The sequence below is a fragment of the Rhopilema esculentum genome, chromosome 7, assembly GCF_057945365.1.
Source record: "Rhopilema esculentum isolate cy_ngs chromosome 7, ASM5794536v1, whole genome shotgun sequence".
NCBI classification, from domain to species: domain Eukaryota; kingdom Metazoa; phylum Cnidaria; class Scyphozoa; order Rhizostomeae; family Rhizostomatidae; genus Rhopilema; species Rhopilema esculentum.
The window spans coordinates 4339387-4366679 of NC_142821.1; the positions used below are offsets into that span (position 1 = coordinate 4339387).

General features: G+C 34.2%; 1 protein-coding gene across 2 annotated transcripts in view; it reads left to right on the forward strand.

Annotated features, from left to right (window-relative positions):
• The first annotated feature begins 376 nt into the window (after positions 1–376).
• Positions 377–27293, forward strand: part of LOC135683537 (uncharacterized) — a 38478-nt gene continuing 11561 nt past the window's right edge. The window contains exons 1-37 of one of the 2 annotated variants that reach the window (XM_065198823.2): positions 377–517; positions 3625–3714; positions 4325–4403; positions 4597–4663; positions 4787–4872; positions 5626–5683; positions 5880–5946; positions 6214–6323; positions 6839–6946; positions 7385–7456; positions 7807–7976; positions 9331–9415; positions 11268–11343; positions 11687–11741; positions 12194–12284; positions 14209–14277; positions 14383–14487; positions 14885–14965; positions 15143–15196; positions 15639–15789; positions 16871–17163; positions 17411–17555; positions 18108–18283; positions 18648–18773; positions 18975–19050; positions 19453–19552; positions 20032–20139; positions 20719–20809; positions 21166–21255; positions 22241–22307; positions 22634–22816; positions 23244–23564; positions 23806–24003; positions 25277–25349; positions 26186–26498; positions 26686–26904; positions 27023–27132. In XM_065198823.2, the coding sequence (XP_065054895.2) occupies positions 484–517; positions 3625–3714; positions 4325–4403; positions 4597–4663; positions 4787–4872; positions 5626–5683; positions 5880–5946; positions 6214–6323; positions 6839–6946; positions 7385–7456; positions 7807–7976; positions 9331–9415; positions 11268–11343; positions 11687–11741; positions 12194–12284; positions 14209–14277; positions 14383–14487; positions 14885–14965; positions 15143–15196; positions 15639–15789; positions 16871–17163; positions 17411–17555; positions 18108–18283; positions 18648–18773; positions 18975–19050; positions 19453–19552; positions 20032–20139; positions 20719–20809; positions 21166–21255; positions 22241–22307; positions 22634–22816; positions 23244–23564; positions 23806–24003; positions 25277–25349; positions 26186–26498; positions 26686–26904; positions 27023–27132 (4397 nt within the window). In that variant the 5' untranslated portion in view covers positions 377–483. The remainder of the gene's footprint in view (positions 518–3624; positions 3715–4324; positions 4404–4596; positions 4664–4786; positions 4873–5625; positions 5684–5879; positions 5947–6213; positions 6324–6838; positions 6947–7384; positions 7457–7806; positions 7977–9330; positions 9416–11267; positions 11344–11686; positions 11742–12193; positions 12285–14208; positions 14278–14382; positions 14488–14884; positions 14966–15142; positions 15197–15638; positions 15790–16870; positions 17164–17410; positions 17556–18107; positions 18284–18647; positions 18774–18974; positions 19051–19452; positions 19553–20031; positions 20140–20718; positions 20810–21165; positions 21256–22240; positions 22308–22633; positions 22817–23243; positions 23565–23805; positions 24004–25276; positions 25350–26185; positions 26499–26685; positions 26905–27022; positions 27133–27293) is intronic. The other variant, XM_065198822.2, reaches the window with a different exon arrangement.

The following is a 27293-nucleotide window of genomic DNA, read 5'->3' on the forward strand; positions in this document are numbered from 1 at the left end:
TGTTGGTCTCTTCCACACCGTCCCTTATATGTGTTTGTTTATGGTTCTTCCGTTGAATTTCTCTTGGTAATACAAAACAACTGAACGCTTGTCCAATCTAGCATTCTAAAACATTTGTAACCCTGCCAATGTTGAAATTTCATCTGTTCGCCGGCAAGACTACCCTGGGTACCAAACTTAAAGCGTGAAAATAGAAGATAGGAATGGAGAAGCGGAGAAACACCCTTCGAATCAGATAGGCGGTCCTTCGTTTCTCCACTTCTACCTTCTTATACAGCGCTTGAATTTATGTTGCCCTGGTACCCAGACTTGCAAAGTATTTTTCTTATATACTATTGTTTGTGCAAACCGGATATGACGTGTATACAATGCCTATAGAAAGTTTTGTTAGTTCAGCTTGTTTAATCAAGTTTTTATTGTCTGGAGACATCTACTTAATGCGAGCTCAATGCCACTTGACTGGTTCACAGCTTGAGCAGCAAGATGTCTGTGCTACTAGCTGCAGCGCTATGTCTCTGTAAGTCTTCTTTTAAACCCTTTTATATAATCGTTATGTAAACTTTGCAATAGATGCTTTTGCAGCTGTCATTTTAATAATGCTTCAAGTAGTCTATGATCTTAATTTTGAAATAAAAATTTGTATAGATTATGGAAAATGTGTAGATAATGGGAATATTGCTTGTTTATAATTCACATGTGTCTTTCTTGTAAGAGGTTTACCATGTAGCAACTACGTACAGCTGAATCTTACTAAGAAAACAAAACAATTTTGCATACCATAGCATTTTTCTTATCAAAAAGATTTGCTTCATGCTTAGACGCAAGGAAAGCGTTTAAATTACTGGAAAATTAGAGTTGAATCTTGCTTAGAGGGATTTGGTCAATTAAAAGATACTCCGTGACGATGTCTTATTTAATATACGCGCTTCTAAACACGGTCACATTGCCACTACATGCAAGAGCAATTGAAAACATATTTCACAAACTTACGCTGTTAATTCAATTTTCTCTATTGTTTTTTGCTGATTCTATGGTGGTTGCCCCTATGGAAATAAAAAACTATGGTGGTTGCCCCTATGGAAAAATGCAATTTATTGTTTAATTGTTCTGCATTATCTCTTCGAACAGTAAAATATATTTTGGTAACAAAGTCTAATCTCCATTAAGGAGAAAACTCGACGAAAGCAAGCGACCAGAGAACATGCGCACATGATTATCTTATACCTACGCGCTGGTCGCTGCGTTTCGCTTTCATGGAAAATAAAACGATCTACAATCCCAACCTAAAAGTCTTGGAAAATAGCGCCAGTTTTCAAGGCAAATTAAACCATCCTCCTCTTCTTGCATCAATGTTGTTTTTGTATAAAAAAGAAGGAGATTATGGAGTATATATTTTTCTTGAAAATGGTATGCCCACCAACGTTTTGTTTTGACTACCAGCATTGTTCTGGGGGTGGGGGAAAGAGGTTGGAAGTATTAGCGTTTGGGAAAAGAGTTAATAAATAGAAAAACACAATGCATGTGGCTGGATGTTCGAAGAAAATTTGGCAGTCCTTTCTAGTCGGAAAATCACAATGCGTTTGAAGTAAACTTCGCAAAAATAATGGTAATGATAAAACTGCTTTCTCTTTCATTTGTGACAATCAGTGTTTTGAAAGTAATGTTGAAATGTTGGTCTGTTTGCCTTAGACCAGGTATTATTGGCAGCAGCGAAAAAACTCTCTAAGCATATAGCTGATTAATGAAAAATGAATAACTTTACAAACTTTGAAATTCTGATAAAGAATACGTATCCTCTCTGTTTGTTTAACAATGGTTATCAAACAACGTTTCTTTGAAGAATTAATCTACTATCTTGCCTTTTGAAAAGTAGGAATATTAAGTCCGATTTGATCAAAACGGTTTGTAAATGTTTTGATTATAAAGGTATCTAACCTCTAATAAAAGCTATCAGGTCTCTTCTTTTTTAATATCTGAATTTTCCATTTGTTTTTCATTTCAGTTACCAATTTTGCGGCTTATTTTGTTAAAAGGACTTTTTTTGTCATTAGAAATATTTGTAATTCTAACAAAGTGTTTTGAATGTAAATTAAGTAAGTTCCCAGCGATAATTTATTTCCCATAAACACTTTTATAAAGTCTAATTGATAAGTCTTGAGCCGACAATGACTGTTATGAGATGAGCTCGAACAAGAAATAATGTGACAATGATGGGAACAGCACTGCTTTTTGGTGATTAAATTCAGTGTAGTGGTTCAGTGAAGTAGTATATATAATCACCTCTCAATTGCACAATCGCAAGAGCAACGATCATGATATTTTATGACGTCCAAGATTAATCTCTGTTATTTTGTATACTCATCATATTCTGAATAATGAAAATGAAGACCAAGAGTAACACGTTCTGTATGTAAACCGGGAAGCATGAGAGATTCTGAGCTCTGCATCGCTCAACATAGTAACTCTTCACAGGGGCGATTCCCTCCTACTGTGCTATAACGAGTTTTAGAAAACGGGTATTTTTAGAGTTCATACTGTATAGAAACCATAGTTACCAAAAACACTATTGAAGCCTTCAGTTTTGCAATACTCCTTTCATATTGAAAATTCAAAGATACAATAGATTTTCCATGATTTGATTTAGTTCATCTTTTTGCTTTTTCTCCAATTAATCAGATCCTTTGATTCTCGCCATTTGTGTGTATCTCGTGCAAAATCAAATTGGGTCAATTGGAGTAGCGTGATGAAAGGCACGAAAAAGGAACGTGGTTTTTTATGAAACGATAATTGCATTCAAGTTTTTATCAAGAGCGCAAATTTTTCTCAGTCCCACAATTTTCGACTTTCGATTATAATCTCTTTATTTCTGTGCCCAAAAATGCAATAAAAGATTTATCATAAAGTATAGTCTTGAAAAATGAAGTTCTATAAAAAAAAATTAAAGAATTATCAAAAATGGGAGATGACGGATTTCATTCGTTCTGAATCGACTTTTTAGCGTGAAACTGAACCTTTTTATCCTTCCTGAAGGTCTTTCCATAAAAATAATAAGTTCCTCTTAGACATGGCTTACATGAGTTATTAGAGGGACTTTATATGGAAATCACCCTGCCATTTTTGCAAATATCACTATTTTTCTCCCTCCTTTAGGTAAACTTCTACTCCTTTTGGTTTTATTTAAGGCCTGGAGATTATAGCCATGCAATTGCCGCCTTTCAAATCAAACTGAGTCTTCCACTTGTCGACTTTCAAACAACTTTTGTCTTTCCCTTCCAATTGAGAATAACCCTTAATAGGAACCGTCATTTTCAGGTAAAAGCTGTGCTCACTAGTTTACCGACAAAGATATTGCTATTGTTAACAGAAAAAGGGTTCACAGCGACCAACTGATTCAACAAATAATGAGAAATATCTGCATTTACAACCAACTTTTCCCCACTGAGCTCCACCTCTATTTCCAATCAAACCATTTGTCATAACGAATACAGTCACAAAATATTAGCTTCATTAGTTTTTGTATTTACTTTATCAATTCTTGATATCCTCATTGGAAATTGAAAATTTATATATTATTTTTGTGGTTTTTTGCTTTCAGCCTTTGTATCTGTATGTGTATTTTTTTAGCATTTGTATCTGTGCAATGCTACGAAATCGTTTACCCAAAGGCTATTTACAATGGAGTTGAGAAAAGGGAGTTGTCGACCCGCCTAGACGGTAAGAGCTTAAATCTGAGTTACCTTGCATATTTGCTACCTAAGATGGGTTAAATTCTTTGCCACTAACTGAAAGCCATTGAGTCAATCCAATCAATAGTTAACCTACACAACAACAAATGCCAGATTTTAGACCTCGCTGTGCCATTTGATACCAGAGTTGATGGAAATGAAAAGGAAAAGATAATCAAGTACCAAGACGTAGCAAGGGAACTGACAAAAAAGGGAAAAAAAAGTAATTCTAATCATAATTGGGGCGCTAGGAACAATACTGAAAGCATTGCCAAAAATTCTGAAGGAGATTGAGAAAGCTACCAGGATAGTAGGGTTTAGCTAGCCTGCTTACAGAATACCTATACCTATTCTATAATACCTCCTTACAGAAGCTTACCGTAACAAACCTCCTTAATTTTATAAGGCATTTTCAGTGTCTGATTCAAAACACTAGATAAATTTGATATTTCAATCTAAAGTTGATTAAAAAACTGATAACAGGAATGCTGGCAAGACATGGAAATTTTTTTGTAACATCCATCACATTATCTTCTTGAAAAGAATTTTGCTAGAAGCACATTAAAATTTATTAATGTCTTCATATATCTCGTTCTCAGAGACAACACATGCTGATGAGGTGGTTTTTCAGCTGAATAAAAAAGATGGACCCATCCTCTTGGAAATGAAAAGAAATGTGTACGAAGAATCTTGCTTTTTCTGTTAGATTTTTCCGTATGCTACGTAAAATGAATATCATTGCAGTTTGACTTGCACCGTTAATATCTTAATTATCCTCAAAACATCAGGTTATTTGCTAGTTTTCATTGTATTGATTTGTTTATTCTTTTCCAACCTTTGAAACAGATACAAGCTTATTAATTTTTTACAGGGGATTTCACCCAAGCAAAGTTCTACTAAGAACATTTGATGACAAAGATTCTGCAATAACTGAAAAGGTAATTACTTGTTTATTTTAATTTGACAATATTCTTCCATGTTGCACTAAGCTAATAAATTATTTGTGTAATTTGTGGTAAAAAATCGGAAAGATAACATCCTGATTAATATGAACGTTTTAGGTTGCTCCTGATAGTTGTTATTACAGTGGAAGAATTGCATACAAGCAAGATTCACACGTGCTTCTGGATACGTGTAATGGTCTAAGGTGAGGTTCAGCTATTTTCATGGATGTAGCTATTGGGGCATAACATCCCTCAAAACCATCATGATTTGATCGGTTAATCTTCAACTGGTTACCAAACAATTGGCACAAAATCCTTAGTTTGGAAAAATCACTTATCAGTAGGAAAAACGTATATAATTCTTCATCTATTTCTTCGTCCAGAAAATCTAGAATTGGTGATCCTCCACCACCCCCATCCTTCTTTCTCATAGTCTTAATTTCTCATAGGCCAAGCTACACCAATGAAAATTTTCGCTGATAACTGTGTAGTTGCAGTAATTCAATTATATGATTTAAACAAACTTGTTTGGTTCAAGCCTTGTTCTGTAATATATAAAAGCCTCATTCTATACTAAATGATCTGAATCTACATAAGTAAGAAACAATCCTTGCGACAATTGTTAGCTATTTCTATTGTCATAGTCTCATGAAAACAAAGTCAATACACGTTGTCCTATGTAAATTTCCTTTTATACAGGACCTAACTCTTTTTTAAATAAAGTCAAGACTTAAATTGAATCACACTTATTAATGTTACGCATAAAATGATAATAGTTTTGCATCATTAGAATGTCTTTATGCATGCTCCTGTTTTATTTTATTTTTATTTATTTATCACAAAATATATTTTTTGGTCTAAACAAGTTGTCAAGTACCCTTGTAATTGTAAATCATTCCAATATCAAAAGGCCAATATCTTTTCCAATATCAAAGTGTTTCGTTTTTCTTTGGCAGAGGGACCATTGAAGATGAAGGAAAGATCTATAATTTAGAGCCAGTTGAGGGGAAAGAGGTCGGTATTCTCTCAGTTATTTTATTTCAACGGGTCAGATTTTGTTGATTTGTAGTCTGGTAAGAGCAAACTCGATTGTTTATTTCTTATACTGGAACATTGACCCACATACTTAATCAAAATATTTAAGAATGTTTTGAAATATCTGGTTTAAAGATGACTATTCAACATTAATTCGTATACTTTTACTTCTTAGGACACTGGTGCCCATAAACTGTACGAAGCAGAAGATGAAGACCAAAATCTTGGCAAAAGAACAATTGGTAACTCCCTAACCAAATATCAATCAAATTTCGAATAGCTTTGAGTACACTGTACTTCATGGAGTTTGCAATCTGATTCAATATTTGGTATAAATATAACAACGAGGTGTACGACTTGTCTTGATAGCAGCTATTATATTTTAGCTGACTGAATCAACCTGTATAAAGAATTTATAATTATCAATGAATTATATTTGTTTATATATATGATTACTGATTCTGATTCAAAATTAAAATATTAAATTTTCCATAAATCGTCTTTTGAAGGTCTTAATCCGTTTAATAATGACTTCTTGGAACCTGATGAAAAGATGGACGATGAGGGCGAAGAAGGCCAAACGCCTGCTGTAGTAACAGTAAAAGCACAAAATGATGAGGTGGGGATTGTAAAATTGTCTAATAGGCTCAATCGTAGAAACAGATTATGGCCACTTTTAAAATACATATGAAGGTCATATCAAATCTGGTGCCTAATTTATATCTCTCTGCCTACAAGTAAATTATTTAACAACCTCGAGTAATGTTCTCATTCGTATTCATAACTATATTCATTGGTTGGTTTTGGCTTCCTTGTTGATAGATAACATTTCGAGCATTGCCTCTTAGTTGAACACTCTAGGTGATACCTCAGACTCTTTACAAGGTTCTTCTATCAGTTCAAATTCGCATTCTCTCATTTATCAAAGTTTGAATTGCCTCTGAATAATGCTCAAAACTTGTGATGCCGAAGAGAAAAGTCGTTATCTTAAAAATGATTGTCGCAAAACGCAAACAAAGATTTTCTAGCCTTTATTGCATATATTTTAATAAAATATTTGGTAGAACTAGTAACGATAGTTTATATTAGATAATTTCACTTGGTCTTGATCTCAGTATCAATTTTTCATTGCAGCAAAACAGTTTCAGCTTAATTCCAGAAGTCGATCCTGTCTATGCCAAATATCCCATTACAAATAAAACCAGATACTGCGAAATGTTCTTTGTTGTTGACTATGAAGTTGTAAGTAATTAATGAATATTAAAAAACTTTTCAAAGCCAAATATGAAGTATGTTTATTACATCCCTGTTACTGCATACAACTTTCAACTTTAAGTCTAAAAACCTTATAAATCTTGGTACAAATACAGTCAACTCCACTTCTAGTCACTCCCCCTAAAATGACAGAACCGTTTACAGTCACATGAAATAGATACCCAGTTACGCAAACTATTCAATTAAGCTCCAGCTTTTTGAGCAACATTTGGTGTGATCAAAGCCCCGGAGTCTGCTGTACCGAGACGCAAGAAGTCAGGAGCCTTTGATTCAGCCATTGCTATTCTGTTTGAAATTATAACTATTGACAATAATGTTTTGTTTTTCTCAAGGTTTATATTGTAGCAAAATGCATTTGTGCATGCTTATGAGATCGAAGTTACTGTATTGAGTATTTTGTTACAGTATCTGAGGTACAATAGCAACAAGTCGTTGGTTTTATCAAGAATGCTGAATGCTCTCCACTCAGTAGACAGAGTAAGTAAAAGCAGAATCTCTTTGATACACTGTTGCAGCCAGTTTGTTTTATTATTGTAGATAGTATAGGGAATGTCTTTCAATTTAATTTTTGTATTGTTGTTGCTTTAAAATAGTTTTAATTATAATAATCATGTTATCTTAGTAACCTTTGCCTGATAATAGTTCTATATCCCATGGCAGACCTTACTTGCCGGATTTTTACATATCCAAACTAAGACAAACTTGCACTTGTGTTGCATACAGTGAAGACGTTTTGTGTACAGAAACAAACTCATTCGAATTATTTTTAAAAATAACCTATCGCTATCCGAAACTTTCTCCTGTTTAAGTTTTAATGCCTTTTTCAGTCATATGCGGCTGTAAATGTTCGTGTGGTGCTTGTGGCATTAGAAATTTGGACCAACGGAAACAGAGTACCTTACAATGAAAGTGGTGGTAGACAAATCTCAACTTTTAACAGTTATAGAAAGAAGCATTTGCTTGGAGTGGTGCGTCATGATATTGCACACTACATAAGGTAAGAGTTCTATTGAAAACCTCTCATTGTACTACTTCAGATTAAACAGCACTGCCTCTGTGAATAAATATACCGCCTTATTTGCACAGCCTGCAGTTAGTCAAAAACGTTAAAGAAACAAGCTGTGAGAAAGAACAGCCTGGCTTAATCTTGTCGGCTTAATCCTGGCATAATTTGAGTTATTCAGTAGTTTTAGCTGCTGCAATGCTAACTAAAAGCCACTTCAAAATTTAAGAATCTTTCCTTTTCTGTATCTCAACCTTTCATTTTTGCTTTTACAAAATCCTAACACACTAAGCATTTGAGAAAGGCACAACTGTATGACTTAGAATATTAACCTAATTTTAACAAAACAGTTTACAAAACAGTTACAAAACATTTACAAGTATTAAATAACACAGAAAATTCTGCATAGAGTACTATAATTGCAGCTTTTAACATGATTATATGTAGATCCATAAGCTTTGAAGAAGAGGAATGTATTATAAGCCAAGTGGTTTTAAAAATTTCCGCACTGGCGTCTTGGCAAATACGGAGACAAGCAATTGACAATAGTTGTAGGACCTGAGGCTGATTGAACATCGTATCAGAGGCCCAGTTTGATAAAATATGGAATATAATAAATTAACAATAACTTACAATAAATTGAAAATATCTTGTAAACAAAGCAAATTTACTGCGAGAAAGTGATTTTAACAGATATACCTAGAATTCATCTTGCTAACCAAGTTACAAAAAATATGTGAAAATTATTTGCTAGGCTTCATGGTAATAATGAAAGGAAATTAATTCACTCATAAACATCATAAACTGAAGAGGTAATCCCACCTCCCCAAAACTATAGCTGCTTTTTAATTTAAGATCTCATCGTAGAAACAGTATGTGAATACTTTGATCCACAGTATTTTTCAGAGCTCCTTTTTCAATGTGACAGTCAATGAGACTGCTTATATCTCCTTAGATGAAATATAAGAAACCTTAATCTAATTTTATTGAACTACGTTACTTGGGAATGTATTAGTGATAAACATATGGAACTTTATGTGAAAATTGTATCTAATTTATACTCCTCTAGATCTGAAAACTTACTTTTTTATTCTTTTTTCCATTTAAGTTATTTATATTTTCAGATAAAACTGTAAAGTAAAAACATGAAAAAGATTAGACTTGCGTAAATTTTAAAAGCAAGGTGAACAAGTTAATGAATAAATGAATATATGGAAGAACTTTTAAACTAAAAGAAAAACCATTAGATTACTTGATCTAACATTTACAAAGATTGAAAAACTCTGGAAAAGTGTCATTAATATTGCTTCATGAAGTATTTTTACCAAACGAAAAATTTATTCTACAGCATAAAGGGCTGGAGTGGAGGTGTTATCGGGATGGCATATGTAGGTGGAATTTGCAAAACTGGTTACGGTACAGGAATCGATAAGGTAATTATGATGAATAATGTAATTAGATTATATTTTCATTAGGCAAACAGCACTGAGAAAATAACGTACTTGAATTATAATGATATGTGCAATAACTTGGGCACGATACGACATTAACTTTCTCTATTGTCATCATCATCATCATGATTCATTGATGTCAATGAGAAGATGGTTTTTTAAAGTCCTTAAAAATGTTTTATAGAAGCGGTTCAAACTTAATGAAATATTTTCTAACACCTTATTATTTGGAAATGCAACGTTTCCTCAAGTATGTTGTTTACAAAGCTGAGGCAATATCTTTCAATACCTAATTTCGATAGTGTTGGCTGCCACAGATAATCAAATTTTTCTTACGACGTTCAATTGCCTAGAGATGAATTTTCAAGAAAAATTAATTAAATAGTTTGCTTAAGAATTTATTAATTACTTTGAGGGATGCTTGCTGCTGGTAAAATCAATAAATGCTAGATTTGCGAAGAAAATTGTTGTCAAAATTCTCTTAGATAATAACAATTATTTGATTGTGTTGCTCATAAAATTTTATCAGATTAAAGTCCTAATTTAAAAAAGCCACCTTAAATTCCAATTTAATTTTTTTCAACTCGGTTACATAGCACAATAATTCCAAAATCATGCACACATTTAAATTAAAAAATGCCAGCTTTTGAAAACGAGCTGTTTAAAAAAGGTTGTAGACTGAAATTGGTCTATAGCAATAAATTTAAAAAAAACTTCTGAAGCTTAGATACTTTGAAAAATTAAATCCGTTTTCTTATTCAACAATCTCAGAAGAATACCTGTCCTTGCATTCATCAACCTTTAATGCAAGCTCTGTGCCTTTTGACAGAAGATCATTTGCCTAAGTTCATGAATCTTCTTCATTTGACGTAATTAATGCTTTTCAAACGGTAGCTTGTAAGAAATTCTTTTTGCCTTGGTATCACCTTCCTTATAGACAGGACACATCCTTTGAATTTTAAAAATTTGAAGCAAAATTGTCTTTATAAATTCATATAGCAGAAAACCCTGGCAATTAAGTACTCTTAAAAGTGAAAATTACCTTGCTTGTAATGTTATAAACCCTACGGCTCAATTCAGTACAATGTTTTGTAGAAATAGAATCAATTTTACTTCTGAAAACGTTTTGAACATAAAAAGTGTTGATAAACCGAGAATGTCCTGTGCGGTTTTGTACGGCAGGGAAATCATATGGCGAAATCAGGTCTGGATTTTTTACAACAATTTTCAAAATGAGCCTCTCAAGCCAAACTTAAAAACACCTTCCATTTCAACTTGATAATCACGGATTTTTTTATTTCAACATTTTGCGTAGCTTTCAATTACAAGCGTGTTGAGAACTTAAAATAGATAAAAATGAAAGGAATTTTTCAAATTTGCAAGCTGCGGCGTTTCGCAAGGCCTTTGGTGATTCACCAGATCGAAAAATTCGAATGACTTTAGTTGCTATGACATTAAAGTATTTGTTTAGGCATTTCATGATGAAAACGTGCGCCTTTGCTGTATACAAAGTTGCTTCCCAGTGCTGAATACAACTGAATAAGTTTATTTCAAAGGTAAAGGCTCATTGGCTGCTTTTGGAAGTACCTTTAGGACCTTTCTAACACCTAATAAATTTCTAGCAAGCTAGCAATATTGTGAAGTAACAGTGTCACCAAAACGGAGAGAGCAACTTTCCAAGCTTATCACATTAAACAGCTAGAATCTTTGAAATCGTTAGGAATAAGGATACAGCTTTGACTTTATCATTTGTTTTATCAATCTAAAGTAACCCAATTTACTTTCTTAAATGCAATCCCACCCTCATACTAATGTAACTTTTTTGATACTGTAGTGGTCTTTCACATCTGCGACTGGTCCAACTGTTGTCTTGGCCCATGAACTTGGACATAATTTTGGTTTTCCCCATGGTAAGGAGCTATTAACTCATAATTTTCTAACTCTTCAGCTTTAGAATATTTTCTTTCAATATGCTCTTCACCCACATCTCGCTCAGTTCAATATTGGTAATCTCTTCACAAGAACCCATGCATGTATTCTGCAGATTTTTCCTAGCTTCTTTTTTAATCCACTAAACATTTCAAATTCACGTACAAAACGTTGATTTAAGTCATAAATTTCTCCTATTTCATTAAGGGACAATAAAAATCATCATTCTTTTAAATCATGACAGAAAAAACTTTGCATCAAATTCTGATATTAAGAATTTAGTTAAAAATTAGCTTTTCATGAACAACTTGTTTCTTTCCTTAGATTCGTCACCGTGTGTCTGTTTGACTTCAAGAGGTTGCTTCATGGGAGGCCCAAAGTAAGTCTTTTCTTGCGGATAAAAATCCGAATGTTTTCTGGGGACACCAAGAGCTTTTCAAGCAAACTGTTATTTAGTGTTCAAGTAGCATATAAAACACCCCCAAACCACTTTCAGTATTGGTTTCTTAAAATACCTGCCATTTCTTACCTCACAGCTCAAGGCACTCTTTGGGTTACTCATTTCATGTTTTTTTTGGCAACTGAACTTTTAAAAGAGGACTCTTTGCATGAAGTCTATGTTGTGTACCTTTGACATAAACTCTTGATTTGTAGTCTGTTAATATTATGGCTAGGAATCTACGATAACATAGGACTTATATTTCTAGTTATGAGAGCCAAGGCTGATTTAGTTAATACTGTGCTAGATGCATTTTCAACCAAAAATTTCCATGTATAAGACACGCTCCAATGCCACAATCTCTTTGTAATCATTCGGCTCCTTTTGTCAAGGACTCGAAGACCAGGATTTTCCGATTGCAACATGAAAGTGTTATCAGATCCGAGGAGGTCATTTGAATGCTTGAACAACTATCCAACAGAGGTATGTATTTATGTTTTAAAATACCGCTGACTTTCTACCCGGCACCATCATACACATTTATTCTATACTAATGATAAAATGATTTTACGCAAAAGCTTATAAAATTTGCCTGCCTGTAGAAGGTACACCTCGCGCTCTAGAACGCCATTACTATCTGAATTCTATTGAAAGATTCAATATTTCGATTGGCTAATTTTGATTAAATGTTATATGCTAACTTGGTGCGGGAACAGAGTCTCGGTAACAGAAAAATGCTGGAAACTCAAATCGCGTTTTCTTATTTTTGAAATTTCTGACTGCTTTGACTTCTTTAAAATCGGAAGGGAAGAAATATGGTTTTTGCAAACAATATCCACAGGTTATTATTTTCAAAACTTCTTGTAACCTTCCCTTAAAAAACACGCGTTACAAGAAAGCGTGTATCTAGAGTTGTTATTATTACATTCCTGTAAACAATATTATTGCGTGCTTTTACCCATTCTTCTGTTAATTGTACAGTACATTTTCATCATACAATGGATTATTACCTGAAATGCCGATTTCTGAAAATTGTTTATTTAAAAGCATTTTGGCTTTGTGTTGAAATTCAAAAATTTGAGCCTAATTAAGATTTAACCAAAGTAAATGAAAAATGCAAAGCAAATGAAAAATCTAAACACACCATATGGTAACCAAAACATGTTTATTTTCTAATGGTTTCAAAAGAAGATGCTTTTTAAAGCATACAGATACTTTTGACTTAATTCGATTGCCATGCACACCATGTTCTTGTCAAAAATAAAACTGCAACAAATTGAATCAAGGACAATGAATTCAAACACACCATTAGAATTTAAACAGATTCAATTATAGAGAGTCACAATTCGATAATATTACTATCTCTCCTGCAATGGCTGCCCTGCAATAAACTTAGTGGGAAAATGAGCGTGGCATGCCATTGATAGACTGATGTCCTGCTAATTATTCACAGAATGCTTTCCCAAGAACACAGTTTTGCTACAATAAATAGTAAACGAACTTTTTATGGAGAATGGATTTGGGTATCACCGAAGCAATATCCAAAATTTGCAATTAAAATGCTATTACTGTCAGATATTAATGATCTTCCCTGAAGCTAGTAAACCCAAAAACATAACTATCAAACTATAGCATATTTCAATTTTAATTTAAAATGATCTTCAATATTTCATGCAAGGAAAACCAAAAAAGGATGTTTGCAACTTCTTTTATTTATACAATGACTTTGCTATCAATTTTTATGATCTACCTTTGCTACAATAATTGGCAAAGTCTTCGAATGCTAACATTAGTTTCTGACTACTATTCCTTTCTCACCGTTGTAAAATTTGTCGCTTTACCACAAAGTGATGCCCAAAACTAGAAAGTATGAAATTTATATGGCTTGTTTGATAGTGACATACGATACCTGCAAAATTTCTTGCAACACTAAAAACATTTTTCATTCATATTCAGGCACCGCGAAGAACGGAGGGAATGGGGGCTATAGTCCCCCCACCAAAAATGCCAAAATGTTACCATTGAATCATCAGTTGAGCCACTTTTTATTCGGTGTTAGTGACCTATTTCTATAGGAGTTAATTGAAATTGGATTGACAATTGACTGAACAGAAACTACTTCTGTGTTCAAGGAACGTTTGGCAAGCACGGTAGTTTTCGAGAGAAAGAGAGCTGAAGCAGTTGCATTTGGAGAAAAAACCAATACTATATACTATACTATATAATTAAGACTTTTTTAATTTGTGTTTTAAGCAATGTTGACAGGCAAAGTAGCCTCCTCAAGTCGTGGGTATCTTTCAATGTTAATACTTTTATAAGATGCTGACTTTTGATAACATTGCCAGCTAGTTTTCTAATGGATATATGTATGTTTTGCAAGTTATAACGTAGCAATGTTTTGATGCAGACGCTAGACAATGTTTGTGGCAATGGGATCGTTGAAGGATCAGAAGAATGCGATTGTGGATCTCCAGAGGTACAAGTTTCTGGTTTTCTATAACTACACAGTTAAATTCCATCTTTTCTTTTCTGCTAGTTTTACCTTGTCTTGCATTCACACTCTAATATTGTCATGTTTTAGATGTGTAAGAAAAAGGACAAGTGCTGTGAACCAAATGGATGCAAATTGAAGCGTTCCGCTCAGTGCAGTGATTTTAATACACCTGACTGCTGTAAAGATTGCTTTGTGAGGAATAATGTTTTTTTTCTCTGTTTAAACAACTAATAGCTATGATGGTCAAAATATGCCAGGAGTTAGATAACACAGAGTTGTTATAGACAGAAATTCATAAAGATTGAGACCTACAGTGGACAGCTTTTATCAAGAATAAGTAATAATGATGATTTTTTTTCGTAAGAAATTTAGATCGAAAATTGAAGAATTCGTGTTTGTGTTTATCTGTATTTGTTACTAACTAGCTTCAAAGGTAGTTTTGAGGACATTGAAAAGCAGCCCTTATCGAGTAGTGTCTTTGGCCTCCCTGAAATTACAGAGAGCTGAGGACTCTCCTTACTCTAATGTGAAATTAGTTCATATCATTGATTCGCGCCACAGTCATACTTCATTGTTTTACATTTTACAGTTCAAAGGACAAGGAGCATTATGCCGTGAAGCGATAAACAACTGCGATTTGCCTGAATACTGCCCTGGAAATTCTGGAATGGTGAATATTTTAATTTGCAAAGTCAAATATAGTAAAATAGCAAAGAGTAGATAACATCTGCAGATAATATCAGTAGCTTTTTTCGTCATCATCAATAAAGGAACATTGCTGATTTAAACAATCTTTAGGCCCATAGCCTTTTCAGTAACTCTATTAAGGTTTTTTCTTGTATTTCAGTGCCCAAATGATGACTACATGCAAGATGGGTCTCCATGCAGTAACCGAATAACGGTAATTATAAATGTTGTTTGTTTCTTTTATTGCATACTAATTGTTTCTTTAGAATATGCTTTGTTAGACGTAGTTAAGGATACACGTATCAAAAAGGTTATTTCATTTCTTTATGTAGCAAGGCAGTTGCCTTAAACGCATGTATTTGCTTCATAATTCTCCTTCGGATTGGGACGAGCCTATCTTGTTGATAAACAAAATAGAGTATCAGCTTTTAGCATATACTTGAGTTATTACTTGTGATATTCGTTTGTTGATGATAGCTTGATTGATAAGGGCTGCCTGACTTGCGAATAAATGTATATCTAGGTTGTCAGTCTTTCGAATTTTTTTAAAATTTTGAATTTTAGAATAGGTTGTATATTTGAATGTTAAATGTTAGAATTAAGAATATGTACTGTTTGTTTTTTCTGTTGGTGTAACACAATGTTTTGTACTGTAGATTATCCCTGCAAATGTGAACAGGAACGAAAAATTGCTAACATTGAACCCACCAATCAAAACAAGATATCTGCGCATAAATCCAGTTTATTGGAAGCCAAATGGATACGCTTGTTTAAGGATGGAAGCACTAACGTGTTCAGCTGATGAAGGTACTTGCAGTCTCGTAATTTTGCAATATATACTACTTGCTACTTTAAGTTGAGATCTCAAACTGCTTGCAAAAAACTTTATGACGACCACTTAAAACTTACAATCAACTTAAAATGCATTTTAAACAATCAATATCGCGTCTTAAGCTTCAAATGGGGAAGTGCATACTTAAGAAAAGGTGTTTATAATTTATTAAGATTTGCTCTACTGAAGAATGCAGGGCTCTATCTCAACGGCCCAAAATCAGATATCTTTCCTGATATTTAAAAGTAAATTCATACTTTTTTGAGACTTGTAGAAAAATTTTTGTTTACTCTTCTTTGCATCGATGATTGCCTGAGACAGATATAGATGAGATCTTTAGGTAAGTCAGCTCAATTTACGAAAAACATTAAAGACGCAATCAGTCCAATGGGCTCGACTAACGATTTTGTTGAGAGTACGGAACTCTTTTTGTTGCTCTGTCACAGCTTTGATATGCAAAGACAATTCTTCTCGATACTGTTTAAAAAATATTTCAATTACATTGCTTGCTAAATCTTTTTTGTTAAGTGCTTCTCAAATAATTAATGTATGGCGATGAATTTGCCACTTTCTAGTGATCTCAACCGCCATGATGATCCTTCTGGCCACAATCAAGTATATATACAAACCAGCTTTGTCGAAACCACTGCCATCATTTCCTTTACGAAAATGCATATGAACCCCCTGATTATTGAGCACTTGTTTATACAAACTTTTGGCTAAACAAACACCATGTATGATGAGATCAGGCTTCTTCGTGGTTAATTTGAGAGGTCGTTGTATAGGAAAGTCCTTTCTTATTTTGTGTATTCTTCTGTTAGTTTTATTTTTGTCGTTATCTTAATTGTATGTAAATGGTAGTAGCTGCAGGGTTGCAATGTCCTTTCTTGCTATCTCTACTAACGTCTTGCATTGTTAAGGCTTAATAATAACGGCATATTTTAAGAGCAAGAGCAAAAAACCAATGCACTGCAATACTTCTAGATATTAAAATATCAATTTCACCGAAAATTACAATTCCACATGAATTAACAATTCCACAATTCCCTTTTACAGATACCTCTGACATGCCTCAACCAATTTCAACAAGAGACCTTTACTACACAAATGCAGTCTGTGTGGCCCCAGATAGTGCTAGCTGCGCAGAAAGCCGTGTCAACGACTCGAAGCTTGTATTCAAGCGTGAAACTTACAGAGACTGCAACAAACCAAATTTTTTGTTTGTGCTTGAGAGTGATGGAACACTTCGGCATAATTGCAGTGGAAAAATTGTTTGTCCCGCATCATCAGGAAATCTGGAATTAAAGAAGGAATGTCCAAATGACGAGGGAAAATATGAAAGATTGGCAGTATGTAATTCATGATTACGGTTCTTGAAATTGCAAATTTTGAAAGTGGCACAAAAAAATTAATCAAAGATCTACATTTTGATAGAAATATAGCTCCTTTGTGGCTGTATTGTCCTTAAATTTGCTTAGTAAAAAAACAGAGTAAAAGCATAAGTTTTTGCCAAGTTTTTTTCCAAAATTTTTGCCGTATCAAAATTCATCTAGATTTCACTCTCTATCTCATTAATAATCTTATTTCATCAAATAGAACTTCGGATTGAAGAATAAGGTAACAGACAGCTGCGTTGAATCCTACGATGGCTGGCCATTGAACGGAAATGCTATAAAATTGAGGGGAACCAAAGACTGTGACGGAAGCCGTGATAGGACAAAGCTGCATTTTCTTGAAACTGGCACGTCATTTAAATTGTCACTTTTTAAAGAACATTGCTCGTCCAATTTGACAGAGCATCTACTTGATCTATTTGTCAGAGCATTGCTCGTTCAAATATTGCTACCTTTTATTATAAAAAACGAGCCAAACATTGTTGATTATTTTTGCTTGCTGCTGATTAAATCTAAATTTATTTCTCTACTTGAGGATTTTCTTCTTTTTCTTAATTTTAACTTCAAACTTAAAAAGACATCTAATTTTGCATATCAATTTTTCATATTTGAAAAGAAAAAGGAAAACCTTATCTGTGAAGATCTCAAACTTTTTGAAGTAAATTAAGCATTTGTCACTTTGGAAGTCTATGAAGCTTAGAATCTCGACGCGGAAATTTTTTGCATTGCTTGGGAAAATAATTATAGTCACACTTCCTTCCTGTCATCAAAATCCTTTCCACAAATGAAGAAAATTCTTTTGAATATCATGCTATTAATAACAAATCTTTCTTAAAACCCATTTTCAGTAATCATTTTTTGTTGATTCAAGTTGTTTATATTTGATTATATTTCCATAGACTGTCTTTTGCCCGCTGGTTTTGAAAATGGAAAACTTCCAGACTCAGCTTTTACAGCGAGTGCTTCACATCGTTACTGGCCACCTGAAAAAGCAAGGCGTTCAGGCAGTAAGGGTTGGTGTCTTCCCTCAAAAACATCAGGCAAAAACGAGTATCTACAAATCGATCTTGGAAAGGTAAAGGAAATTCTATTTTCTATTTATGTCTCCACGTTAAAATATTTCCATGTTGAACTACTCTCTCAAGGTAGAAATCATCATAGATAACATTAAATTGCATTTAATGAGGTGAAAGTGAAACGTCTTGCCAAACAGTTCTCGTTGAACCTATGCACCATCGTTTAAATAGTGGATTCTCATGTTTAAGTAGCAAAGAAGAATCTAAGTTCAAATTTCAATTTTAACTTAAACCTTTTCGATAAACATTGAAAAATATTTGTTTACGCAAATTGATTGCAAACAGCATGTTTTAAGACACTGTGATTTTTTAGTCGATGGTATTTTATTAGACACACTTTGCACTTTTTATTTCTTATTTCAGATCAAAACAGTTGGCAAGCTAAAAATGCAAGGTGCATCGAGCGACTACGTATCTGCATTCAGATTGTTCTACTCTGATGACGGCAAAAACTGGAAAGGCTATTCATCAGATGACGACGTAGATAAGGTAATTTTTTACCATAGTGTATCACATAATTATAATATGCAATGCATTTGCATAATTAGTGCTTTCGTTACTGCACTGAATCGTTCTGATTTTGGGTGTTAGCAAACCTATTAACACTCTACCAAATCCATGATGTAATCAATTTGATCTGCACAAACAATCTACTATTTTTCATTCATGTTCTGCTTTAATCTTTTGCAGAGTTACATGTCATACTGTTACTCTGGTAGCTGCAGTACCTCAAGAAACTATCAGTGCAAACATCTTTGGGATGCAAGTAAATACAATCCGTTAACTTGAATTTGCTTTTACTCCGTTTCTTTTAAGGCTAAAAATATTTTTATTTTGCATATATAGAAGTCATTTCTTTATGATATGAAACAACTGCTGGAAACTATAAAAGCAGGTTGCCATTTTCATTTATCAGCAAAATAATGATTCTGCACGATGGCAGATTAAGATACCGTTTAAGAATGGGTTGATGTATTGGTTCATCTACAGCCTAATAAGTCACATTTTGTAAGTGAAAGGTTGCAAATATGATAGCTAGGATGCTGGATGACAGAGCCGAGGATGTGTAAAAATTTTTAAATCTAAATTAGGGACAAAGAGGTCATTGATGCATATATTTTACGCATTTTGCAATCTCTACAATGACGTTGTCAATTTATCTTCCCAGGAGCAATTTCGGCTAACGAATCGTGCTGGAGAAAGCTGAATACGGAAGCTGCTGGATACGGAACATGCGATCCTTTATCGAATAAAACCTGTGCTGCTGAGTAGGTGTCTTTTGCCATAAAATTACAAAAAACCAATGACCGGAAAATTAAATACATTCTTTCCAGTTTGTTTACTTGTAATTTTTGTTAAGTTTGATTGTATTTTGGTTCTTAACATGCGATCTAGTTTTGGTCTCTGATGTAATCTAGTTTCATCAATTATAATTTTTTGTTTGTTTTGTAATCTAGCAACTATAAGCAAAATAAATATGACCAAAATTGTGCTGAAATAGAAATGGCGATTTTTGGTTGAATATTACTGAATGAGCTACAAATGTAGAGCCGTGACTACTATTGTTCTTGCTCTTCAAATTTACAATAATCCCCCTTGTTTCTTATCAATTTTCTTATCAACAATCCCCCTTGTTCCTTTTGTTCTCCAATAATAGTGTCCCTGAACTGTTATATAAAGTACTTGTTCTGCAATGTTACATCCAAAAAGTCAATTTTCATTCAATTCAAGGACTTTTTCTCTAAAGGGATATTTTCTGCGGGCAATTGCAATGCTCATCATCACAATCTCAACCTACAAGAGAAAAATACGGCTCAGTGTACAAGTCATTTGATTTGAACGGCAAAAAGTGCAGGTGGTGTAGCATTTTAGTGATATTACTCTTTGTCTAGTCTTGTAGATCAGCTCTAGGCCGCTGAAGACATTCTTTTTGCTATATTTTTGGCTGAATACTCTTTTCTGTCATCAAGCATCGCTTCTCCAATTGAATTGCGCCCCTTACACGAGGCAGTCAAAATTCTTTTATTTGTTTAATAGTTTATAAGAGACCTTGATGCGTTCTCTATTAACAGTTATTGCCATATTGCCACCCCTTACACGAGTAATTTTTGCCTTAAATAAAAACCTTGTTGAGCCACATTCCAATTTGACTCCCTTTGGGTTGGAGTTTCAACTATGTCCACCCTTGCACAGGTAATGCCATGAAATCCTTAGACATACGCTTCCAGGAACACGAAAGATAGAAATGGCCGTTTTTTACATGATATCGTTTTCTTGACCAGTAGGTAGGAATGGCAATTTTAGTTTTTGTGCTTTTGTGCTTATTCACAACTCTTACCTGTACTGGCTTCTCTTCTTACTATTTAATCTTGTTTACGATATTAAAAGTTAGAATGTTTGATACAGAAATATTGATAGTTGCTATTTGAATTAGTGGTGCTAGCATAACGATTCCTGGCACAAACAGCAATGATGAAATGAGCATTGGCATGGTTGCAGAGGGAACAAAATGTGGAGAAGGAAAGGTAACTTCTTTTCTAAATCAAAGCTCTGAAGAAAGTAGCCTAACCAGACCTCCTTGACTTTTAGGGGGGGGGGGAGTGTTGAGGAAAATGAAGTCTATTAATAAAAGATTTAATGCAGACAATGTTTTCCTAATTATACTGAAGAAAGTAAAATTTTATAAAATTAAGCGAATTAAGAAAAATTTGCAGTCCCATCCATTTCTCGTCAGCGGACGTTTCTCGTCTCGTCATCATCGTAACCGAGATCAGTTATTAATACTAAGCAAGGCATCGAATCAATGATTAAATCTAAAAAGCTTGGTTCCATTTTAGTTGGAAAACATTTTCGATTCTTACTTTAATGAATTTTTTTTCAGATGTGTATGAACTATAAATGCAAATCATTTGCTGATCTCAACATTACATCATGTGGAAAAGTCAACGGTCTTCAATGTGCAGGGCGTGGTGTGAGTATCTTTCTAAATACATTTTGATATAAAAAGTTTTTTGTCCTTAAATCTTAATTCATTTGGCAAATTCTTCGAAAGATCCATAAATAAAAGTTAAGAAATCTCATATCTAGGAAACAGGCAAAATTTCATTAAACTTTTGATGTCTGATAGCTTTATCAGACAAAGAAACTTATGTGTTTATAAAATCTGTAAGATAAATAAGTTTCTTTGCTAATTTTTGATAACGGCGACAATCGATTCACTTAAAAGTGGTTATCTAGGAATTGACGAGCAAAGCAATGCCAGGCATTATTTTTTAGATAACATCTGAAGATTTAGAAAGTTATACGTGAATTGTTAGGAGCTACAAACTGTTTGCTTCTTTTTGTAAACTTTTTGCAAAAATTTTTATCAAGTTTCATTACTTTTTTCCCTGTTTAGTATAAATTGACAGCAAAGCGTATATACGCCAACAATTTTAGAACATTTCTCAGATAAGATAATTTTGCATCAGCTGAGTCAGAGGATACTTGCAATACGGGGTAAAATATTGTAATGCATTGGCGTGATCTTTATATTAACTCAAGCGTATATTAATTGGCATTGTTTTCCGCTAATAGCTCATGCTTATAACCACATGCTAATGGTCCCTAATAGCTTTCGATTAACAGAGTTTGCTGAAACAAGTTGTCTATCTCTTGCTTCCAACTCTCTCTCTCTCTCTCTCTCTCTCTCTCTCTCTCTCTCTCTCTCTCTCTCTCTCTCTCTCAGTTGAACCCAAACTCGCAACATCATGATACAAATAGTATATTGAATTGGTGCAAATATAAAGTACAGAAAGCCTCGTAAGGATCCGGAAGAAATCGAGTTCTTTTTTCTACTTTCCCATCAAGCCACTTCGACGTGAGTGAGATTCTCTGTATTATTATCACGTCATTCTACGATTTCCAAATAATCTTAAAACAGTTGAATTGAAATCTTTAGAAAATTTTTTTTGCAGAAATGTGATAACAAAGGAGTGTGTCATTGCGATGGGGCCTACGATCCACAAACAAACTGCGAGAAAGGTTAGACATTTTCTAAGTGCCGACCAAAATCTATTCAGAAATATTTATAATATTTAGAAAGCTAAACATCAACTTAAAGATATTTCAGAAATCATTTTTAGGTCTAAACCTGGTCTTGTCCGACTTAATTTCATTTTCTTTTTTTACATAAATTCAGGCATTTTAAACTATTTTCTGGAAGCCTTTTTAAGCGCGCTTCAAATACAGCTGAAGAGAGGTGACCACGAAAAATCTGCAACGAATGCTGCATGTGAAAAAGATCCTTGCTTTAGATTATTGCTTTTCTAAAAATATAAACTATTGCTTCTCTTTTAACTTCAATACAGTTTTGATACCTATCAATGGTAATTGGAGTCCATGGCATCATTGGTCGAAGTGCAGTGCAGCTTGCAATGGCGGGAAAAGGACAAGATCTAGACTGTGTGACAGTCCGTTTCCAGCACATGGAGGCATGCCTTGTGAGGGGGTTGCATTTGAAGAAGAACTGTGCAACAATGAAGAATGCCCCAGTAAGTTTTTTGCCTTCAGATTCACTCAGAATTTCGGCTCTAGATGCATGACTTTTCTTGCAACGAAATTAGCTTCCTTGAAGACTCTATTTTTCTGTCTCCAACCAATATCAATTAAAAAAAGGCCTTTAATCATTCATCCAGTTTTTTTAATAATGTTAACTTCTTGCACAAATAAATATTAATTTATGCTAACAAGGGAAAGGTAATTTTTTTATGTTTTAGAAATTTATTTTGATGGAACCATTGGATATGTTACAGGATAAAAATTTGTTCTTTTATTGCTGCCAAGGTTAAGTTTAATGGTGGCTGCTTGGTTTTGTAGAAATATTATCACTATCAATATTCATTCCTGAAATGATTGCATCTCGAATTCTTCCGATTGCATTTTATTTATACGTAATTAAGACACTTCATTTACAACTAGAGGCAGGATCGTGCAAGCTTTTAATGGGAAAGTTCAAAGCAAGTGGTAAACCAATGGTCGACGGAGTCTATAATATAACACTGCCTGATGGTTCACTGATGAAAATGTATTGTGATATGACACGTAATGGAGGTGGATGGACATTGGTTGTATCCAGCCATACAAACGACTGGACAACATCAGAGCTGGTGAGAGAAAGAAATAAAGATCACCCAAACATGTACAAAGACTATTCAATTCTGAAATATGTCGATCAAATCAAGGACAACTACAAAATTGACGATAAAAAGTTCGAGTATAGATTAGAGGCACATAGAAGAGGTAATAATTTCACGTCACTTTTCATGCTAGTAATGCAAGAAAACTTTTAACGAACTGACTATAGCTTTTCTAAAAAATTCCGTACAAAGAATGGCAGGATTTCTTTGCCTTATGTGCTCCAGAATCCCATCCTTGCTGTTTTCCTTCCCATCTTTTCATATTTTTCTTCTCGTTACTCTTCCGATCTTTCTTTTTGTTTAAAATGCCGTGAATGCTCAAAGTATTTTACTTCATCTTGAAGGACGCTGGGGTGGCATATGGTCCGCGCCAATCCAATACAAGTTCGACACATCTTCCGGTTCACAAACTGACGTCACTTTGATAAAGAAATTCAACAACTGGTCATACAGCTCTAAGGGAATTGCTCAAAGAATGCCTCATTATATCAATAACTGGTTGACTTTGCAAACGAAAACGGATGCCTGGGGAACCATCACAGGTAAATACTTGAAGCGCAGTCCTACATACTCGTATTTTAATTTTTGTGAATAAACTTGATTTTATTGGAGATAAATATCAAAGACCTTTTACATTAAGGGAAAATTATTGCTGGATTGGTCCTCGCAAAGAAACTTTTGAAACGCTGGTCAAACGATCCAACATTTCACCCAGCATTTCACCCAGCATTTTTCTTTGGTGCTAGAAAGTGACCCAACGTTGGTGCTCGAACGATCCAACATTTCACTCAACATTTCACCCAGCATTTTTCTTTGGTGTTAGAAAGTGACCCAACGTTGGTGCTCGAACGATCCAACAGTTACCCAGCATTTCACCCAGCATTTTACTTTTGTGTTAGAAAGTGACCCAACGTTGGTGCTCAAACGATCCAACATTTCACTCAACATTTCACCCAGCATTTTTCTTTGGTGTTAGAAAGTGACCCAACGTTGGTGCTTGAACGATCCAACATTTCACCCAGCATTTCACCCAGCATTTTTCTTTGGTGTTAGAAAGTGACCCAACGTTGGTGCTTGAACGATCCAACATTTCACCCAGCATTTCACCCAGCATTTTTCTTTGGTGTTAGAAAGTGACCCAACGTTGGTGCTCGAACGATACAACATTTCACCTAACATCTCCTCGCATAGATTGAAAAAAATACTAAGTTGAAGGTCGCGCTGAAGGTTTCACAGAAAGGTTCGCGATATTTAAATCCAAAAAAACAAAAGGCAACCATCGCCTTCTTTCTATATTTTCTCTTCAAGGAAAGCGAAGGCAGATATTTCCACTGTCATTGCGGATTTTCAGGACGAGCGTCGTATGCCAATAAAGCCGTTGCCTAAATGCGCTCAATTGACGCTTTATGCCTCTTCTTCCGTACAGAATTTCGTTTTTTTCGTTATATTGACCATAATTTGAGCGTAATTTGTTGTAAGCAAACGCAAACGCGAATTGCTCTTTAGCCAACTGCGCTTGCGCAGAGCTAACAATGTTGGCTGAGGTAGCCAAACGACCCAAATGTCCCCCAACATTTCAAAACAAAGGAATTGTTGGATGCTGGCAGCCATCATTTTTTACCACAGTCAAATTTTATTCAATATCTAAAATGGCGATGTTAGATGACCCAACATAGTGGTCAAACGATCCAACATTGGGTGAAATATTTGGTGAAATGTTGCAAATGAGATTTACAAAGCCCTGTTCTTCTTTGGTGTAGTATTTTTTACCTTTACCAATACGAGCTGCTTTAATAAGCAAATGGTTCTTTAAAGGTACGAATAAAGGCTATCACCCCGCTGCTTGGATTGGTCAAAGCAACATGGAAGCAAAACCAGAACATATATGGTAAGGTAGTTCATCCTTAGTGTGTATTTAGTCTACAGTCGAGAGAATAAAGCAAAAATGTTTCAAACATCTTTTATCAAATATTGTACCAAAACCTCTATATTTCACTACAGTCTGCATTTCATATACAGCGGATGAAATTTCTTCAAACTTGTCAGCATACAGGCTTGAAGGTGGGATGATTTTCTCCATATACAGCTGGGGGGTGGGATAGAATCTGCATGTAAACATTCGATGAGTTAATCTCACCTGCCAGATTACGAGCTTAGAGGTGGGATAAACGAAGCTCTATTAAGCCCCCTCTCTATTAAGCCCTCCTTATCGAACAAAAATTTAAAATACCCCCCCCCCCCCCCATGAAATATGCTAACTAAAAGAGGTTGAATGGTTGCCAAATGGTAACAAATTTTCTTTGAAGGAAGAAATGCTGCCTGCATTAAGTTTTGTTTTATACACCAAAGATTAAAAAATATTATGAAAAATTTAGTGCCTGCAAAGCACCATACTTTTGGAACTTCTCTTCACATCTTCTGTAGGTAATATATGACGAGAAGGTAAATGCACGTAATAAGCATCAATACACTCTGGTTTTTGAAAGCGTTCTTAATAAAAATTGTATCATTGTTTGAAAGTTTATCTGAACATAGCAACCTTTTTCGAAAACATAACAATCCTGTCGTAAGTTTTTAAAAATTAAAGATACTGCTATCTTAGTGTCACTCTTGGCTGACAGCTTTGATCTTTAATAGGATTTAATGATTAGAGTAAACAAAATGGATGATTTTTTTAAAAGGATCGATATTTGCTTTAAAAGTATTAACTCTTTTTTACAAAAGGTACTGGATGAGAGAGGGGGATTACAAAATCCCGTCATCTTGCCTCGAAGTAAAAATGCGTTTCTTTGAACGTGGAAAGAAAGCAAAATCTGGACTGTACGATATACAGAATTTGAAAGGAAAGAAAACTTTGAATGTTTTCTGTGATATGGAATCCTTTGGCGGTGGATGGACGCTGGTTTTGAACAAAGTTTCAAGCGCTGGATGGACAAAAGAGACGACTCTATCAAGAAACACCGACAAAGCCTCACAAGATAATGATTATTCGATTTTGTTTCACTCTCAAGAAATATTGGGCCTTCGAAAAGAAGAGGTATGGGTATACTGAAGTTCTTCACTTTTTCAAAATCGACTTTTTCAAAATCGACTTTTTCAAAAGTTGAAAGGCGATGTAATTTTTTGTCTAATGTGATCTTTAGTCAGCTAATTTTTTCAAATATATCAAAAAATTGTACGCTTTCATAATTAGTTTTAAAGTTTTAATATATCGTACTTTTTAGACCAAATTTCAGTACATGATTGAGGCTGACGGACAAAAGAAATGGGGAGGTATTTTTGAAGGACACAACAGCGATGGACTGATAGCATGCACCCCAAGTCAATTCAAGCCACAATTGCTAGAGAAATTTGACAACTGGGACGAACAAAAAAGTAGTTTGATTGCGTCAAATCCACATATCGTGGATAACCCAGCATCTTATTACACAACTGCCCCTAAGGTATTTATAACTTTTTAGCTAATCAATTATAAAACAGGTAATAAGTTCAGAAAATACTTACTTTTCTAGTTGTTGATTTATATGCTAAAAGTATTTAAAGAGATTGCTTTTAAAACAGACCTCGTCATACCATGATGGTGTCTTGGTATCTGAGACAAACTCAATTTACATGGAAGGGAGGATGGAGAAGCCAAGATTTGTAAGAGTCTGGGTTCGTGAAGGAGCAAGGTATGCTGACATTTTGAATGTTTTCAATATGTTTCACGTTTTCACAAATATATTTGAATATAAATATGATATTAATGGAGCAATTTCTACCTGGGTTGCTTCAAATATTTGTTAGATTAGTCTCGGAGAAACAAGAAAGGTCACATACCAAAAAAGCAGCT